This window comes from Aphelocoma coerulescens, chromosome 8 (genome assembly GCF_041296385.1).
Source record: "Aphelocoma coerulescens isolate FSJ_1873_10779 chromosome 8, UR_Acoe_1.0, whole genome shotgun sequence".
Lineage (NCBI taxonomy): Eukaryota > Metazoa > Chordata > Aves > Passeriformes > Corvidae > Aphelocoma > Aphelocoma coerulescens.
The window spans coordinates 32,988,429-33,006,986 of record NC_091022.1 but is presented as its reverse complement, the minus strand read 5'-3'; the positions used below and the strand labels follow the sequence as shown (position 1 = coordinate 33,006,986).

At 41.1% G+C, this 18,558-nt stretch overlaps 1 protein-coding gene across 2 annotated transcripts in view; it reads right to left on the bottom strand.

Annotated features, from left to right (window-relative positions):
• Nucleotides 1–16,690, bottom strand: part of TNNI3K (TNNI3 interacting kinase) — a 35,265-nt gene extending 18,575 nt beyond the window's left edge. For both annotated transcript variants that reach the window (XM_069023705.1, XM_069023703.1), the window contains exons 1-9: nucleotides 16,584–16,690; nucleotides 15,884–15,992; nucleotides 13,392–13,477; nucleotides 11,784–11,881; nucleotides 11,164–11,274; nucleotides 6,500–6,598; nucleotides 4,929–5,067; nucleotides 367–511; nucleotides 174–278 (exon numbers count right to left, since the gene is read on the bottom strand). In XM_069023705.1, coding sequence (XP_068879806.1) covers nucleotides 174–278; nucleotides 367–511; nucleotides 4,929–5,067; nucleotides 6,500–6,598; nucleotides 11,164–11,274; nucleotides 11,784–11,881; nucleotides 13,392–13,477; nucleotides 15,884–15,992; nucleotides 16,584–16,623 — 932 coding nt within the window. In that variant the 5' untranslated portion in view covers nucleotides 16,624–16,690. The remainder of the gene's footprint in view (nucleotides 1–173; nucleotides 279–366; nucleotides 512–4,928; nucleotides 5,068–6,499; nucleotides 6,599–11,163; nucleotides 11,275–11,783; nucleotides 11,882–13,391; nucleotides 13,478–15,883; nucleotides 15,993–16,583) is intronic.
• Between the last annotated feature and the right edge of the window lie 1,868 nt (nucleotides 16,691–18,558).

Genomic DNA, 18,558 nt, shown 5'->3' with positions numbered 1-18,558 from the left:
CTCTTACTTCATGCCCTGTCATGCATCTCATGACACAAACTCACCCTCCCCGTGTAGCTCCGTGCTGGCTCTGTCCCTCACCTGGCTGCTGGTGAGACATTTGTAATTTTGGGTGTTGTGCTACACGCGCGTGTAAGTGGAGCTCTATTGATAATGGCATTTGAACACCTCACCTGTGGAAAGCTGTTTCACTGAATATATTTTCTTTAGTGAGACTTTCTGTTCCTGAGAGCTGAATTATTTCCTTGACAACTTCAAACTTCCCATTGTAACAGGCACTGAAGAGGAAGCCAGTACAGAGGTGTTAGCAAACCCAGCCTTCCCACGAGCCCCAAACCTGTCAAACAGCTGCTCCGGGGCACTCACAGGTGTAGAGGTGTGTCTCCATAGATATTCACCACGTGGGGCTGCACTTCGAAGCTGCTCTGCAGTAAGAACTTCACAATATCATGGTGCCCAAATCGAGAGCAGAAGTGCAGAGGCACATGATCTTCGTTGTCCTGAGCATTCACTGCCGGTTGACCCAGAAAAAGACAACAGAAAGGATTTTATCCTTAACACAGTATGTCTGGGATTGTTTGGGATATTTAGTAGAATTTTATGTGTTGTACCCATGCATTTTGAAACCTCCTGGAAAAATATTTGTGGGCATATTTGTTTAAAATTGAAATGTCTGCGATCTTTCGTATATCGAACCCACATTGCTCTGTGCCATCTGCAGTGCACTGTCACGGTGATTTTATGAACTTGGGGCATAACTGCTTTCTTCCAGCTGCAAACTTATTGAGTACTTTGATGCAGCTTTCCATGAAGCAATCATGAGTTATAAGTGACCCTTAGAAATACCAATTTTGAAGCAAAAGTAAGATTATAACAACATCAATAGAACTGGAAATGTCCAGGCAGCACAGAACTGCTGGTATCTACCAGTAGTAGCAAACTATTCTAAGGGCAATTGCATGGAGTGTCCCTGGAGTATCCTTGATCTGCAGATGGCAATTGTTTGAGACTGCCAGCTATCATGGACCACATCCATGCCAGGGGGCCTTCTGCCTGTTTATGGGATGGGCAATTGCATTCCAGCACCAGAAATGGGAGTGGAGGTACCTTACATGGTTCTTCCTTCATCTATCCTGTAGGGAGTAAGAAGAGATTGGACAAGGCTCTAGGCAGAGTTCTTTGTTGGTACAGACACCTACAAGTACTGTTTTCATTATCCAAAATAAGTCTTTAGTCAGTTTTAAATGTGTTTATTTGACTCTTGGTGTATTTCTTCCTATGTTCTTCCAGAACAACCTTCTGGAAGGTATGTATGTCCTTCCAGAACAACCATAACCAGTTGATTTTGTAACTGATAGAAATGACAAACCTAGGCTCCTTTGTGCAATATTTAGTTCTAGCCTGGCACCAGGTCTTTGAGGCAGTTTACATAAATGAATAGACTACAAGGGAATATCTGTCCATTGGAGATGTCCAAACCTGTACTGCCAGGCTTTTCCATGCAACTCTGACAAACATCCCTCAGGAACATCTCCTACAGCTCAGCCTCCTCAGGACAGAGGCCAACCCAATCACATTCTGAGGGTCTGTCTTCTCTTTGATTTTCTGTGAGTATAACAAACAATGAAAATGAAAATAGATTCCTATTTTAAAACCTTTTTGAAATGATGCTGAATGCTCACAGAAATGGACAGTCCTCTGAAATGTGTGGAACTTACAACTTCCCTTGTGTCTAGTGACAGAGAGCTCCCACGGTGTGTTCTGTTACTGAAATCCACAAACTTCATTAACTGCTCCCATTAACCTTCCCAGCAGTCTTGTATATAAGAAGTAAAGAAAAGTAGACTCTTTTCCCTCTCTATTCTAAAATAATTCTTCACTTTATGGTGTCATGTGACATGTTGGCCTTTTGTTTTTATTATGACCTGACATTCTGGTACCATTTTACCAGATCCATTGTGAAGTGCAATAAGTAAGAGTGGAATAAATGTCAAAATTTTATAATGATAAATATCAGCAATTTAGAACATGTTCCCACAGAATGGCCTGAAGGACATCAGGGGCCTCAGTCTACAACACAACAAGGTGCAAGGTGGAGCAAGGAAGGAACACTCATTTACTTATCCAGTCAGAAATGCCTGCAAACCATTTCCTTTGCCTCTAGAAGGATCTATAACTAGACCATGGGATAATGGGTTGTGTTTCAATTGGTAGCTTTTTGCTTTCTAAATGAAGCACACCAGATACCCTTTGTCTTAAAAAGAAGGAGAATATTGTCTTAAAAAGAAGGAGAAGTTCATATTCAATACAGCAGAAAATCAGTCAAAACATCTTAGAAGAGTGTTGTGGAGAAAAAATACATCCTATTGATTCAGGATTTACTCAAGAGGAGTACAGAAGAGTTCTTCAAATTGAAATTTTTAAAGTACATTTATATTAAATTGAGAACATAGAGTGCAACTGTCGGGGCAGTCAGGGACTGAAAACTGAGGTTGCCTTACAAGTAAGCAGGAAAACTGAACAAATGCCAAATTCTTGTCTGGAAAAAAAAAAGAATTCTGTAGAAATCATTCTTAGCACTGAGACATGACATTGGTAGAAAGTAACAGGTGAAACCATCACTGTAAATGAATAAATGGAAAAAAGGACAGTGCAGGAAAGTGCTTGAAAGAGCTTATGGGATTTCTGAAAATACAGAGGTTACTTAGTCCTTCCCCAGAGTGTTTATGCTAAAAGAAATTATGGGATTGGCATCTGGAGAACCAGCTACACTTGTAACACTGGGTTTATACATGGGCCACATGTAGAACATGAACCTTTGTGATGACACATATATAAGCAGCACATTTCTTTTACATGCTTTTCTTATAATTTGTGGTTGGGCTGGAGAAGGACTTTGGCGATTGTTAGGCTGCAAATATTCTTACTTTCAGCAGCATTCTGACCTTTTCAGCCTGATTCAGTGGTCACTGCTTGTTTTCAGTCACTGTGGTTTCGGGCTGACTAGCGAGTCACATTATGTTAAAAGAAATAGTTCAAGTTTGTGACCCCAATTACTGATCTGCACTGAACAGTGCCAAATTTATTCAGGTTCTTTCCCCAATTCCTTTCATTCCTGGGCTCTAAAGACTTGTTCCTCCACTGCTGCATTTATAGCAAGTTTCAAAGTGTGCTACTTTAAGAGCAAAAGGCTTCCCGCTTCCAGTCTCCCTTTTCTTTTTTCTATGTTGAAGATTCTGAGTTTAAAGAAAAGGACCTGAAATGGTGCCCCAGATTCTTTCCTTTTGGAATAAAGTCTCTAATGGAGAGCAAACCTCCCACTGCCTTGTCATGATGAGAGAATGTCTCTTTTTTCTCACCTTTATTATAATTATATCAGCTCAGTGCACACACATTGAGGCTGAAACACCCTGAGCTCGCTACTGAAAACAGCATGCACAGACCTGACCGTGCTGCTTCCCTCCATGCTTTTTTCCTGCATGAGGAGGATGGGTGATTGCAGGCAAGACTCACAGACAACATGGTAAATTGATGTATTAAAGATCAGTACATTTCCAAGCAATGTACTGTTCCTTTCCAAAAACCATCTCTGTCCCTTACTCTGAGGATAAGAAATTAATTTCTAAATAATTTGAACTTTGCTCAGTATTTCACAGAATCATATAATGCCCTGGGTTGGAAGGGACCTTGACCTTTAAGGTCCATCCCCATGGGCAGGGACACCTTCCACTGTCCCAGGCTGCTTCAAACCCTGTCCAATCTGGCCTTGGACACTTCCAAGGATGGGGCAGCCACAGATTCTCTGGGCACCCTGTGCCAGGGTCTCACTACCTACACAGGGAAGAATTTTTTCCCAGTGTTTAATCTAACACTGCCCTCTGTCAGCGTGAAGCCATTCCCCTTGTCCTGGCACTCCAGACCCTTGTAAATAGTCTCTCTCCATCTTCCTTTAGGGCTACCTTCAGGTACAGGTAAGAATCTCTGCATTAATAATCACAATATGCATAAAATGTGACCTTTAAGTTACAACATTTGTGTGCCCTTGTGGGATGTGTCAGCAGATGTGTCAGCATGGCCACACTGACACAGGTGTCACAGCAAAGCAAGAGTAAGGCTGGAGCGTGGCACATTTTGTGCCTTCAGCGTTACTGAAACAGCAAAAGGAGAGGGAACAGAGCAAGAGTAAGAACCCAGCAGAACCACCAGCTGCACACTGATATTAGTCACAGGAGAAACTATTTTGAGTTGCGACACAGGCGGTATAAGCAATGAAGTGCAATGTCACAGCCGAGTGACATCGCTGTGAGGCCAGCTGGACAAGGACCACACCAACTCACAGAACACCCAGAGTGTGCTGAGAGACCTTTGTACCTGTGCAGCCCACCACGTTTTCACACAGGCACTTTCTCTGACAGAAAATGGCCCACAGTGAAGAGTAGGAAGCTTGTGGAACGTAATAAATCATGTGCTAAAAAATCTCCTTTTCTGTGGAATTTCGACTTCCGTATGAATTATTTTAAATTACTTGCTGCATAATTTCAACTTAAAACCCTTCTCCTGTACCTCATTCTCTAGTTCTCTGTGCATTTAAGTCACTTTGACTACAAATACTCACCACATGGCCACAAGTTCTCTGCCTGGATAAATGTCTAAATAATGAGCCACCTCTGTATATGAAACTTAATTTTGTTTTCTGCCCTATCTAATATCTGTTAGATGTTTTTCACCTCTAACTTATTACTGAAAATAGAGTAAATGTGAGATGACAAACCAGCATACTTAAGTGAGGAAAAGTCTCCAGCTGCCATTTTCTTGTTTCAGTTGTCCAAAGATGATACATGCACATACACAAAGAGTATGTGTTAGGAAGCTAAGATTCTGTCTATAAAACACAATGCTAAGGATGATTTTTAAATATCTTTTCTTACCATCAGCTTTGCTTCCCTCTTCCATCAAAAGCTTTGTGATGTTGAGAAAGCCTTTGGCAGCAGCCAGATGGAGAGGTCTGTCCCCAACTTCACCACTTGCATTCACATCAGCTCCGAACTTCAGTAAGAGGTGGGTTACCTAAATATTTAATTAAGGTTAATTAAAATATCACATGAAAAGAAAACTTTGAGAACATCAGATCCAGTATTGCATTGGGTAATACTATATGTGAGCATCTCTGTAAAGTTAAAACAGGGAGAAGAGATTCAATAGAAAACTAATTTTTAAGTTACATGTCTATAAAAATATTAAAGTTCTCAAAAGCAAGCTCACATTCGTTCTCAAAAACGTTCTCTATGGTGAAGGGTCACCAGACACGTTTGAATGACCAAGCAGCATAATAAAGCAACACCCTCAGAGTCCCCACAAGCCAGAGCTGTGGCTCCTGTCTGATAGGTCTCTTCTCCCAGAGCCCCACGGGAGCTTTCAGCATCATCTCACAGGACTGTGACTGCTTGTTCTGAAGTGGCTTGTGGCAAATGAGCGAGCTAATCTCTCAGCCCCCACAGCAGCAGTTTCTTCTGGATGATGAGGTGCACAGTCATGAAAGCAGCACCTCAGGTCCCTGGCTCACTCACACCCCTGCTCTCACCCAGCTGCAGGGCAAAGCACTCCAATCATCTGGACTTGCTGCTTTCAAAAGCTCTCCCTAGACAGCTCCTCCATGCACTAGAAGTAACACGTCACTGGAGTGGAAAAGACACTGTTCAAAGTCATCCTTTGAAACTTTGAACACCCCAGAACACAAGGCTTTACCCAGAGAAAGACACAGAGAATACTTGCATAAACCAAACAGGCCCATTATCACAGTTCACATAATAAAAGGGCTGCTCAGGACTAGTACTGGGCTGTGGATTAGCCATGTGTCAATTGTACTGTCCAAATATATAGAAAGAGAGTTGAGGGGCTCAGTGTCAGCTTTGGTCAGAACTCCAGACTGTGTTTCAGTCAGTCTGTGATCTGTGCGAATGGAGAAAGCTCAGCTGCACCGATCATGTGCACAGCACTTCAGGGAAAATCCTGCTCTCTGAATGATCATTTTTTCCCACTAAATGAAAAGTTTGTGGATTCCAAGGAAAGCCAATAGAATTGCCATTAAATTATTACTGGAAAGTGATGTTCACTTCCTTGAGAGGTTTGGAAAGCACATACACATTCCCCAGGCAATCTCTGACATGGGATGAATGAACAGCAGATGAAAAGTGCCTCTAGGCCCAAGCCTGCTTATCAAAGCCCACTAAAGAACCCTTTGTTTCAAGAGGTCTCAAGGGGAAAACTCCGTGTTTTGCTGGGGTCTAGTACAGAGGATAGAAGTGTAGAAATTTCCTGTTAATTTTCAGAGTCTTAGGGCAAGCAGAGATGTGTAGCTATACACATCTCTGAGTGTAATTTCAGTATATGAGGTTTTTGCATGGAAGGACACTCTGGAATGTAAAGCAGAACCATCTAACACTACACCTACAGGTGACTTGGTTCCCGTGCCCAGGGGTCTGAATCTGCCCTCAGTTACCTGCTCATGGCCATAATATGCAGCAATATGCAGCGGGGTGAAGAACACTGCATCCTGCACGTTCACATAGGCTCCGTGCTGCAGCAGAATATCCACAGCCTGCAAGGAAACCAACACGACATTCCAGTTAGAAGCACTATATATATATTATATGTGCTCAGCTGATAAAACAGGACTTTGAAACCTCATGCCTCCAGTTTAAAAAAGTCAGCCCCAAACAAACAAGTTATAAAGGTGCAGAGCTGTGTACAGCATGTAAAACTGATTAACTTACAGTACTTGAACTGAACACTGAATGTCACTGATGCTTTATAAATAAGCCTGAAAATCAGTGTGCTGGTAAAAAAACTGATGTACGAAGTAAGAGGCACAGAAATGGCTATGTGGATGTTCTCAGAACAACCTTTAATTTTCTTTTAGCCATTATGAACAAAGAGCTGTAAACATATCACAGTTTTTAGAAGTGAAAAAGGGACACAGAATGAAAGATCCTTTTAAATTTAAATGTGTGAAGGTAAATCCTCAAACATGGAAGCATTTCTTTGTATTTTAGAAGATAATAGTTCTTTGGCTTCAGTAAATAACCCTAAGTGTTTTCTTTCAAATTTCTACTTTTTTTGGTCCTTCAGGAGGCCCGTGTATTTCTGGAAAGCTATGAACTCTCAAGAAAAGTCTTGCTGCACAGCTGTCAAAATAGAAGCCTGAATGAAACCACTTTGGGTTCTACACTGAAGCCTGAGGGCTGCTCGTTTTTCTGAAGCATGAGGGAGTCTTTGAGCACATGAAAGGCTTGGGCTGGGGATTACTTCAGAAGTTCTACACATCCTTTTGATGGATGCAAATTTTTGCATGTCATGATGATGAAAGACACTGGACCATGAATCACTGCAGTACAGTGAAGAACTGGGACTGAAGGACTAACAAGGGTGTGGAAGTGGCCAGCTCCTGTACTACACCGTTCACACCGGTGCCTTCCCGTGACGGCCCCTGGAGGACGCCAGCCAGTGTCAGCTGTAGCGATGCAGAAGTCTGTCACCTGCCCTCTAGGCTGAGACCCCCCAAATCATGTCACACGTGCAACAACAAGGGCAATCAGTTCAATCCATGTCACTCCCAAGTGCTCTGAGAACACAAATTGTTCCCAAGCAACATCAGTGTACAGGGATTGTTTCTTTACACAGTTTGAATTATTTTTTTCCATGTGATGGCCTGAAGATATTTTCTGCATAAAGTTTATGCCTGACATATGTAAATGTGTCCATTTCCCATTAGTTTTAACAATTTTTCTATGGCATCAGCTGCAACTTCCCTTGGAGGCAGCACTGCAGGGCCAGGTCTGACTATTCCCATGGGTGGAGGTTCTGCATCATCCGTGGAATGCTCTCAGTGCTGCATCACTCTCATTGTGATCCCCTCATCCCCTTTATATACAGTCAGAATTTCCCTTGCTAAATGTCACATGTGTTGACATCCTTTTGCTGTGAATCCTTTTGCTGCAGATCTCAAAAAAGCATTTGACTACATAATAAAAATCTTAAGAAAGATCCCCTGAGATCTCTGGAGAAGCTGCTGGCTCTTCGATCAACCAAAGGACAGCTCAGCAACAGGCACTCACTGGATGGGTGGGAACGTGTTCAGGTAGTAAATAAAGAACACACTCAGCTATTTAGTTAACACAGCTGGCTGGTTAACAAACAACTGATTCCCTCCACTGTGTTTCCCGTGTTTGGCCAATTTTCAATATCTTGGTGGGTCAGAGGTGGAAACATAGAGCCAGCTAGCCAGGGATTTAAAATGGCTTTGAAGTGATTAATCTAAGACATTTTTCAGCAAACTTCCATGATAAAACCATTATGAAGTTGTAGCTGTTTTCTCTGAAAAGAGATGTTCGGGCCTGTAGCCTTTACATGAATATGACTGAAATGTCTTTGGATCAGCTTGATTTTAATTTAGCCATGAACTGTGAGGCCGTAACACATTCAGAGATGTGACCACAACTCCAATTCTCCTTAATCTCTTTGGGAGCTGAAATTCAAAATTTAGATTAATCTAGAAGCTTTCAAGGTGGATATTCAAGATGAAAAAACTGTGTTGAGTGATGTGAATCCATCTCTGATGATGAACATAAAATTAGATGGGTTTTGACACATTTTCCAGGCTGTAGCAATGGCAGCCGTGCTCGCTGCTTTGTGATCTCCTGATAAATAGAATTCTGTGTGCTGTACTAAGCAAACTCCACTCAAGTGTAAATTATGAGAGGGGTACAGAGACAGGCTTGATAATTTCTCAGACAAGACATCTTTCTAGGAAAGAAAAAAGGAGTCTTAGAAAGCACTGAAAGCTGTCATAGGCATCACAAGTAGGAGGGTATGCTGGAGGGATGTGCAAGGATAGAAATACTTCAGAAACCAAGGAGAAAAAAAAAAAAATTATCCTCAGGAGACAGACTGTGAGTGAAGGTGAAGCTCGTAACCCAGGGGACATTCCCAAGCTGCAGAGAAAGAAGCTGGATGGGCTGGTCAAAGGCAGCCAGCAGCATCCCACTGAGGTTCCTGAAAAGCAAGGGGAACTAATACTTCCCTTTTCCTTGTACAACCAATTTTTATTTCAAAACAATACTTTGAATTATTTGTACAATAGTCTTACTTTGTAATTTCTCTTAAAAGTCTCTTTTAAAAAGTTTTATTCAGAAATTTTTGAACACTCAAGTCAAATGATGTTCACTTCAAAGACAATTATTTAAGTCACTCTGAAGTTTAGAAGGAGCCAACAAAAAACCCCATGAGACAGACATAAGGACCTTATGTTTTGGACAAGGGCAAGGGATAAAAACTTGTCTAAGAAAACTAGATCAGTGATTATTGATTTTTTAGCAGGCAAAATTTAAATGAAAAGACAATTTCAGCAATTAAGGCCTTTGCACAGTGCCAGCCTCCATACAGCCTTACACTGAAATATCTACAGAATCCCTAAGAAGATTATTCCCTTTTCTCCAACAGATCCTTGGCACACATACACTCAGAGCTCAGATCCTCAGGTGTGCAGGTACAGAAACTGATTGGCACTGGTTCATCCTGCCTGTGACCCTCCATCCAGCTCATGCATCTGCAGGTGTTGCAGTCTCAGAGTGAAAATTTTAATTTACATGAAATAGAAAAGACAGAAAGACACTGGCTTTCCAAGGTGCTAATATTGGACAGCACGTAAACGTGGAAGAGGTCCATGCATTATTTATTCAGCAATGACTTCCCTAGACTGGAAACATTTCACGTTTTCAAAATAACAGTCTTAGTGAGAGATTTCTTGAACTTATTTGCTGATGTTTCTAATATGTTCGTAATTTTATTTTTATAATTTTTCATTAATTTTTTTACCTTACAGGTTTTTAAAATTTATTTTTAAATTTTTCATTAATTTTTCATTTTTCTTATTGAGAACCGCAATTTCCATTAACAGTCAAAATCAGCAAACAGCATATTTTTGGTGAAGGAAAATACAGCCCTAAGTCATAGAGAACATGCCCACTGGCTCAAATGAGCTGCAACATCCCATTGATGCCGATGGCCTCATCCCAGAGAGTGGGTTCAGTGGTTTCAGGTCTGGTAATGCAGAAAAGCCAAAGACTGACTCTTTGGGGAAGTGGGAAAAAAAGCATTTTTTTCTCAGTTCTACCTTTCTTCTAAATATAGTCAGTAATCTCCTGCAGTAAAAAACTATGTTGCATAGACAGGGATATATACCTCTGCTATTTATTTAATGCTATAAAAAATTATTTACCTTATTTGAATCAGGAAGACAACCAAAAATCAATTTCCTCTTTTTTAAACCTATTGTACTTATAAGGGGGGTTGAAAAAATTATTCCATATTTTCATGAATATTAATGAAATTGTGGACAAAACAAGCTACTTTATCCAGCAGAGGAACTTCTAAGCTGACTGAAAATTTCACTATATAAAGAAGAAAAGCAAGAGCTTGGACTATAAATCCTTGGTTCCAAGAGCAGCAGATGAACCAAATGAGTTATATAGAGTCCCACTTCATTTATGGAGGTGCTTCTGATACAGAGCTGATCATTCCCAAGGTAAATATAAGGAACTTTTCAAAACGACTTACAGTTTATTTTTTATTGAGTTAATGGACTCATCCTTGTTGGGTTGTGAGCACCCTAATTTGCCCATAGCCTCAGCAGGGTCTTGGGACGTGGGAGCAATAGCAGGTCTGCCTTTGGTATTTACAGCAAAAGGCCCAGACATTTTAAAAATTACTTGAAACCCCAGAGTGCTCAGAAAAAAGCAGTTCGCACTGTCCACAGAGGAGACATTAAATACCTGTGAATGAGACCCTCGCAGAGTCAGGGCTCAGGGTAACAACTCCACCATCACCCTGCACAGAACTATTAGGATCAAAGAATCATCAAGGTTGGAAAAGACCTCCAAGACCTATCATATCCAACCTTTGATCTGTGTCCTTTGTGCATGTTTGTTCAATGCAAAAATATATGCACAGATTAATTTTCCCAAAATACAGAAAAAAATCAAATAAAATCCAGCTGTACTTAACCAGTTCTGAGTTTTGTTTTGGAAGACATCAGTGTAAAACAGAATGACCTGCCAGTGTTAGCACTCACCTGTTTCAGTCCTGTGCAGCAAAAGAGAGACATACCTTGTGGTGGCCGGCGATGGTGGCGACGTGCAGGGCCGTCAGTGCTCCGTACCCAACCTGCTGGATGTCAGCCCCACCATGCAGCAGCGCTGTGAGCAGTTCCACATTGTCCTAAAAGCCATGGATTTAACCCATATCATTCCTGGGACACAGCTCTCACAGCTGAAGGGAGCAGCACCAACCTTGGCCTCTCCAGCTGTGACACCACTGGCCTTGATGGAGAGGGACCAGCTGTGGTCCAGGGGCTCAGGGTGCAAGGAGAGGCTGGGGGAAGGTTTGTCCCAGGCACCAGACATCTCTCTTTTGCTATGCTAAAGCCTGTGTGTTAGAAAAGTCTCTATCCTGATTTTATGGAGGCACTGGACAACTCCTCTGTCTTGAGTTGCATTGGACGTCTGCATCAGTAATTCCAAAGCAATATCCTACCCCGTGGATGACATTGCAAAAGCACATGCTGTTTCCTCTGCATGGGCTCCTAAAAAGGCATTTTCCTATGCACCACATTTGTGAAATTTATATTTTCACCAGAAATAATGACTAGAGAGCTCATCTAGACAGTCCAGACAAATCAGTTGCTCAGTTCTGATTTCCTGTCATCAATTCTATTTAAAATAATTTACCTTATAAGCTGCCAAGTGCAGAGCTGTAAATCCATTTCTTGTTAGTCTGGATGGGCGCAGCCCTTTCAGCATGAGAGTTCTGATGTGTGATTTGTTGCCTTTAGAGAGAAAAGTGGAAATAAAAGGAAGTTACAGGAAAGAACATGCAGATGAGGTAAGAAGCTCCTGTGTGAGTTTGAAAGCAGAGAAATAGGTATCTTGACTGCTGACCTGAGACAAGTAATAAAATACATCTTTTGAAACCTTGAAATTATGAGGCTGATGGAAATATCTCATTGGCCAGAATAATTGGAGGTCTGGCCACATACCAGCTCTCTGTTCACACTTTAGTGAGGATTTAGCTGAACTGCTAGAGAAGCAAACTCCTCCTTTAACATCCAGACCATGCTGCAAAGAGCTCCATGAACCAGAAGGTGCTTCTGGAACCTCTGGTTCCTCAGTCTCTGAGCTCCTTTGCCATCTCACAACTGGCACTGCTCTCCCTACACAGGACAACCTCACAGGGACAGTCATTTTGGGGAGTGCTAATGTAGGTCCACACAGGCAAGTAGCTTTGCTCTGACCTTTTTGATGCACAGTGAATACATAAATAAATTCAATAAATCCATCTGCTTTCTGAATACTTGTGACAGTAACCAAGGACAATGTCAGCTCTAGTAGCTCTTTTCCCTCCTTAAGTGTTCACATAACTAATAATTCCTGTGTGCTTTCTTCCTCTCAGCTACCCCAACTGCTCTAATGTTTCCATGCATTGATGCCATCTTTGGATAGGCTCTCGCATTCAAAAGTGGCAAGTAAAGATCCACTCAGTTTTCAGCAGTGCAGGATCAGGTTGTTGCACATGGTGAACATCTAACACAGATTGATAAAATCACTTACGCATATCATTAGTCAGTACTTCACAGAGCTGAAACCTCAGGGTAAAAGTCTCTTTGCCTCTCTCAGCCAATTTCTGCTGAAAATTGTATAACAAGAGCAAAGCAAGTGCATGAACTAATGACTTGGTGTGGATAACAGAGCAGCTGTGTGGATCCAAGTGGAAAATCCCACCATTAGTACGTTTTTATGAGCATCCCAGAACTCATCTTGCCCTCTTCTCTTGTGTATTCTGATCTCCTATCTGCCAAAGCCCTATCAGCTGATGTTTGTCACTAAAGCATTTCAGTTATTCTTCTTTTAATCAATGTGAAATAAAATACAGGTATTTTCATTACACTAGAAAAACTGGTGGTTTAAGTATGGCAAAGTGCTGCTCCAACAATGTCCCTGTCCTGGAGCTTGAGCCATGGACAGAATCCAGAAATGTGGAGCCATGCTCCGTAATGAGTGTAGATTAATGAATGCATATAGAAGCAATTTTGAATGAGTTGAACCCCTGTAGTAAATCACACTGCATCATCAACCAGAACTTTTGTCAGACTGAAGAATCAGCTGTTACAGAGCTCTTTGTAACTCAGTACAGCCCTGTGGCAATGCAGCTTAGAGTGATGCTGAGAGATGCTTCTCCATCTGAGAAGTTCCCTGAAAATACAGTCCCCCTGACAGCTTCCAGCCAGAACAAATCAGTAATTGTCCCCAGTGTTTCACCACGCTGTTGCAGACACCTACCCCCACACACACAGCACAGGTGGAGCAGCGAGAGCCCGTTCTCCGTGCGGTAATTCAGATTGACTTTGCAGAAGGCTTCATCAGAGCTGAAAAGGGGATTTTACAGATGATTACTTCTTTCATCTTTCAGCACAGCTTCTTGCATGTGGGAAACATTTAAAAGAAAAATCTCAATGTAATTTTTTTGAGACACAAGGCTGAATTTATACCCAGGTTACAGTCTGTAAATCTAGAAATACTTTACTACTATCAGGTTGAGTGGTCCAGATTTATCGTTTTCTCAGAAATCCTGCTATGCAATCACAATATATACATTCAAAACGTATCTAAATTAGGGGAAACAAGAGGAAAGACTCTTTAAAAATATAAATAATCCATACAAACTCAGCTTCTCTAGTAATGCAGTAATAATTAAGAAGTATTTTTTAAATGTGTGTATTGATTCTAAAATGGTGAGTAGGGCATGCATGGAGCAGGGACCATCTTGCTAAGTGAAAAGAATAATCAGGGAAAAGCCTATAAAAAATGAGTTTATACTCCCCAAATGGGATCACAGGGACAGTGATCACTGTGCTCTCTTACAAGTTGTTAAATGAGATGGTACTTGGACATTTTAGCTTTTGTCATCAAGCCTTGTAGGTTTCCTTCAGCACAGACTGATTTGTTACTGATCCATCAAACACTCTAAGTAATTACAGTTATTGAAAACTAAATAGACCTATAGTTAATATTTCTTTGGAGAATCTTGATTTTGGCCTGCCCATAGAAGTTTGGGATTTTCCATTCAGTATCAGCACACCCATGACCCTGATTTTGCAGGATTTGTGTAACTATAAACCCACCCTGAGGGAGGAGCAACCATTAAATATATTTAACAAGGTTACAATAAAAAGTAATGTTTCAGTCCTTTTCTCTAATTTTAAAATACAAACTTATGCTGAACTCCCCTTAGCAGGATGACCCGTTAAGAAAGCGGACACTTGGGGTTTTCTTTCAATAAATATTTCAATAATTTATTCTTTAAACAGAATTTAAAAGGCAAAGATGGAGACTTGTCTTTACTTCTGTTTTGTCAGTTAAGTCTATGCTCTAACCTACTTGTTCATTGTATGTTATCACTCTGAAGCTGGACTAAAACCTGTGTTTCCATTTTGGGCGTTTTATGATGTGCAGAAACAGTGCATGATTTGAAAAGGATAAAACCAGAGTATAACTGTTATTGGTTTATGCAAAAAATGGACTTATTTGCCAAAACTGTGTGCTTCGGAGAGAATGATTCTACAATCAGTCTAGATTCTCATATGCATTCCTCAGAAGGGTTTCACATGCCAGGGAAGCTCATTTTTTGATGTCTTATATTAAAACCACTTTGGTAAGGGAATTCTTTTCCCCCATGAGTGAGGGCAACTTTTGGAAACTAAATCACTGGCTGATTCTTAAAGCCTGACCAACAAAGAAAAGCCTTCCCACTGCACTGTCCTCAGGATGATCAGTTCCCACTGCTGTGGAGAGAGGGGCAAGGCTCTGTAGCTGAAGAGAAGAGTTTCGCTAGCACTGAAGCTTACCTGGGCTGGTACGACAGACTGAGCTGAGCTGCCAGAGCCCTGCTAACCTTGAAGGGAGTTTTAATTTCTTCTTATGCTTAGTGCAGGGAGTTAGCACTTCCACCATATACTCCCTTGTCTTGATTATCTAAAATAAAGAGTACCCCGGTTCCAATTTGTAAAAATTATCATTTTTACTACTAAACAGGATTAAAATGAGGAAAGTAATTAACTGAAGCATAACTGAAGTAGTCAGCACCCTGCAGAGAAAGCTCAGTGGCTCAAACAGTGGTAGCAGTGGCAGCTGAAATGGAGCATGAGGAATAATTTATACAGCCAGGTATATCTGGCTTTTTTGATCTTGTGATTTATTTCTGATTAGAATGCCCTGTTTCTTCAAGGGATTTTGATGTCTGAAATTATTTGCCTGGTCATTTTCTCAACTCATTTCCAGTCTGTGAGCTGGGTGTTTGCTGCACTGGAGCTTTGCAGGTAATAAACACGTCAGGGCATTACTCGGTTGGGTGAGCCTGCGGGGGAGCATGTGCTATCCTGAGAAAACCAGTAAATCCTAATTTTGAATCCACTACTTTTGTGTTTGTTTACAGTGTGATACTTCAGCAATATTCCTGGCTGCAGAAACACATCAGCAAAACTGAAAAGTGCACAGCAAAATCAGACATTCTACTAATGCTAATTAATTTACAAAAGTATATAGGTGTTTGATGTAAAATATTGGCATTAATAATCAGCAGCCACTAATTTTGGTACTCTGCTGTGGGGCTCTGCCCAGCACTGTGATGACGTATTCCCAAAAATAGACATAAGGAACATGCATTCCATACACGAGAAACTCTGTCCATAAAAAACACCTGAAACTGAAAATACTGTTTGATAGCAAATAGTCATTTGAAAAAAATCAATAAACAGATTCCCAGAATATTTTACCTAAAAACATGCTTCAACTCTGCCAGCTCCTTTTCCTTGACTTGCAGGTCGTCCTCCAACCGCTCCGTGACTGTGGCATAGGATTCACTGACTTTCTTCTTCCATTCATCTACAACAAAAACTCCCAATTGATAAAACACTTCAAAGCACAAAAGTCATAATGTCCCTGTAACCAAAACTCTCAATTTCTAAGCATCCAATTGTAAAATTTCATATATCTTTCTATTAAAGTTTAAAATATTATAGCTATTAAAGTGTTCCTGCTGCAGCCAATACAGAAATATATACAAGGATTTCAGAGACAGTGCATATGTATGAATCCTTACCAGAAATATTTTAATATTAAATAATATTTAAGAGAAAACTTAAAGCTCAGGTTGCATTTGTTAGCTCTTATTTCCTAAACAGGCACACAGCAGAAAAAGGTTGGAGATTTAAAGGCTTTTCTCATGAAGTATGAGTTAAATCAACATAGTAATATAAGTTAATATGATCTTAAATAATTGCCCAGCTAAATTTAGTTTAGTAGCTTTTTTGTCTTTTTTGTCTTCTTTCACAGTCTGTATCTGGGTTAAGTCAAGAACAATACCTGAGCCTTGAACTCAAGAGTAAACCAGCAATGAGTTATCTCCCGAAATACCATTTGCTCCTTGCCGATGGATGGATGGCACATTGCCTGTAAAAAAGTGACATTAGTTACCCGTGCAAGTCTGGGTTGGTCTAGATTTATAATTTCCCATTTGTCCAATATATCTTCTTTGTTTCAGCAAAGTTCTTGCAGTAATATGATTCCCTGTTCAGGGGCAGTGACAGTCCTGCTGAAAAATACTTGTGATAGTCTCTGGCTAAAAATAAACACTGTGCCAAGAGGAATGTCATGCAACAATAGCATGGAGCGAAACAGCCTGTGCTGTCCACAGACAGCTAAAGTCACAGAAACACCCACTCAGCTTGCTTAAAAATCTCCTGGTTTTTCCTCACACAAACACTTGCCTTCATCTGTTGAACACTTAAAACTAGTGGGAAGTGGTAATTTGGCAGCTTGCTACCGATTTTGTAGAGAAAATGGAATTTAAGCAACTGAATCCCAGGTGTTCTGTGAGGATCCCCAAGGAGCACAGGGGGTCCCCAGCTCGGAGAGGTCGGGGATGATTGCAACTCACAACCCCCTGACACAGGGGGTGGCCCTGGGAGCATCTGGATATGGCACTTAGGAAGTGCAAGATATAATTCAGAGTGAAATGCAAATATACACACATAAATATTTATATTCATGTGTTTATATATTTATGTATTTATGTATTTAAAGTGTGGTGATTGACCTTGCCAGCTGTTCTGTGTGTGAGTTCTCATCTCAGTGAAGGATTTCAGGCAAGCAGACATGTTAATAGAACACACATCTCTAAAACCTCCTGCATGCTGCATCCCACTGTAACAACCTTGCTGGCTTGACAGCTCCTGGCACTACTAGCTCATCAATTTACTTGCACAAATTTACATATGAATCCAAGGATCTATTTCAGAAGAGTTTGAACTGCCCTGACAAGGTATTCTGTGATATTCAACCAATTACTTGCAGAAAGGCACCAGCCTGGCAACTGATTCCTACATCCAGTTGCCAAACAACTGGGAGAGCTGGAGATACGCTCCCAGGCGGGATTCCCTCTCTCACACCTTTCCCACGTGTGTCCTCTCCCACAGGGCCCCTTCTTCCACAGGAGCCCCTCTCCTGAAGAACAGGACTTTCCTTCCATCCAGACCAAGCCAGCTGTGACAGGAATAAGAGAGACCCCAGAACCGAAGAAATGCCCTATTCATCCTGCACAGAAAATGCAGTTTAACACAACAGCTGTATAAATCAAGAGCACAAGATTTCCAAGAAGAGACAGAGATGAAATTCTCTGCTTTACAAGAAGTAAATACTTTGCACAGTACTTGTATTCTAGTACCATCAACTTTATGAAAATACACCAAAAAGGAGTCATATTTTGTTCACCCCTTGCCAACGTCTGTGTGGGTGAAGATTCATTCGCAGGGATGGTGGGAGCAGAGCCCTGGGAAGGGCAGCTCCAGGGGCTGACCCCGTCAGCCCACCATGCCAATGCAGCAGCTTTGCTCACCTGGCAGCAGCCTCAGGTGAATTCCTGGAGCATTCACACCCTCGGTTGTGAGAAGCAGCTGCAGTATAATTGAAACTGGGGAGGAAGACAAAAAAGAATAATAATTGTAGAGCCTGTTAGCAAACAGGGAAGAAACTGTGTTGACTCTCTGTATGGCCAGTTTGAATGAACATCTCCACAAGAAGAACTGGAATACCATGAGCAATATTTGTCAGCGAGTAAATTCTTTCAGATGTGAATTTTACAGAACATTGAGCTGTACAAATTTCTTTCTTTTTTTTTTTTTTTAAGTCTTGTTGCAGTTTTATGTTTGGAACGTGCAGCTGTCATGGCCAATCTTACAGCAGAAATGTGGGAAAAATTATTTTCCCATTTCTGGTTTTAAATGTCCTTCCCAGGGAGGCTTTACAAAAGTCTTTTGAAATTATCTTTATTTCAAATTCATTAGAACATATCCACAATTAACATATATCCACATCTATCATTTACTTGGAGACGCTGTAAGTCGCTCCCATAAATTTCATTGCCATCCTGGTGATATTCAGATATGTCACA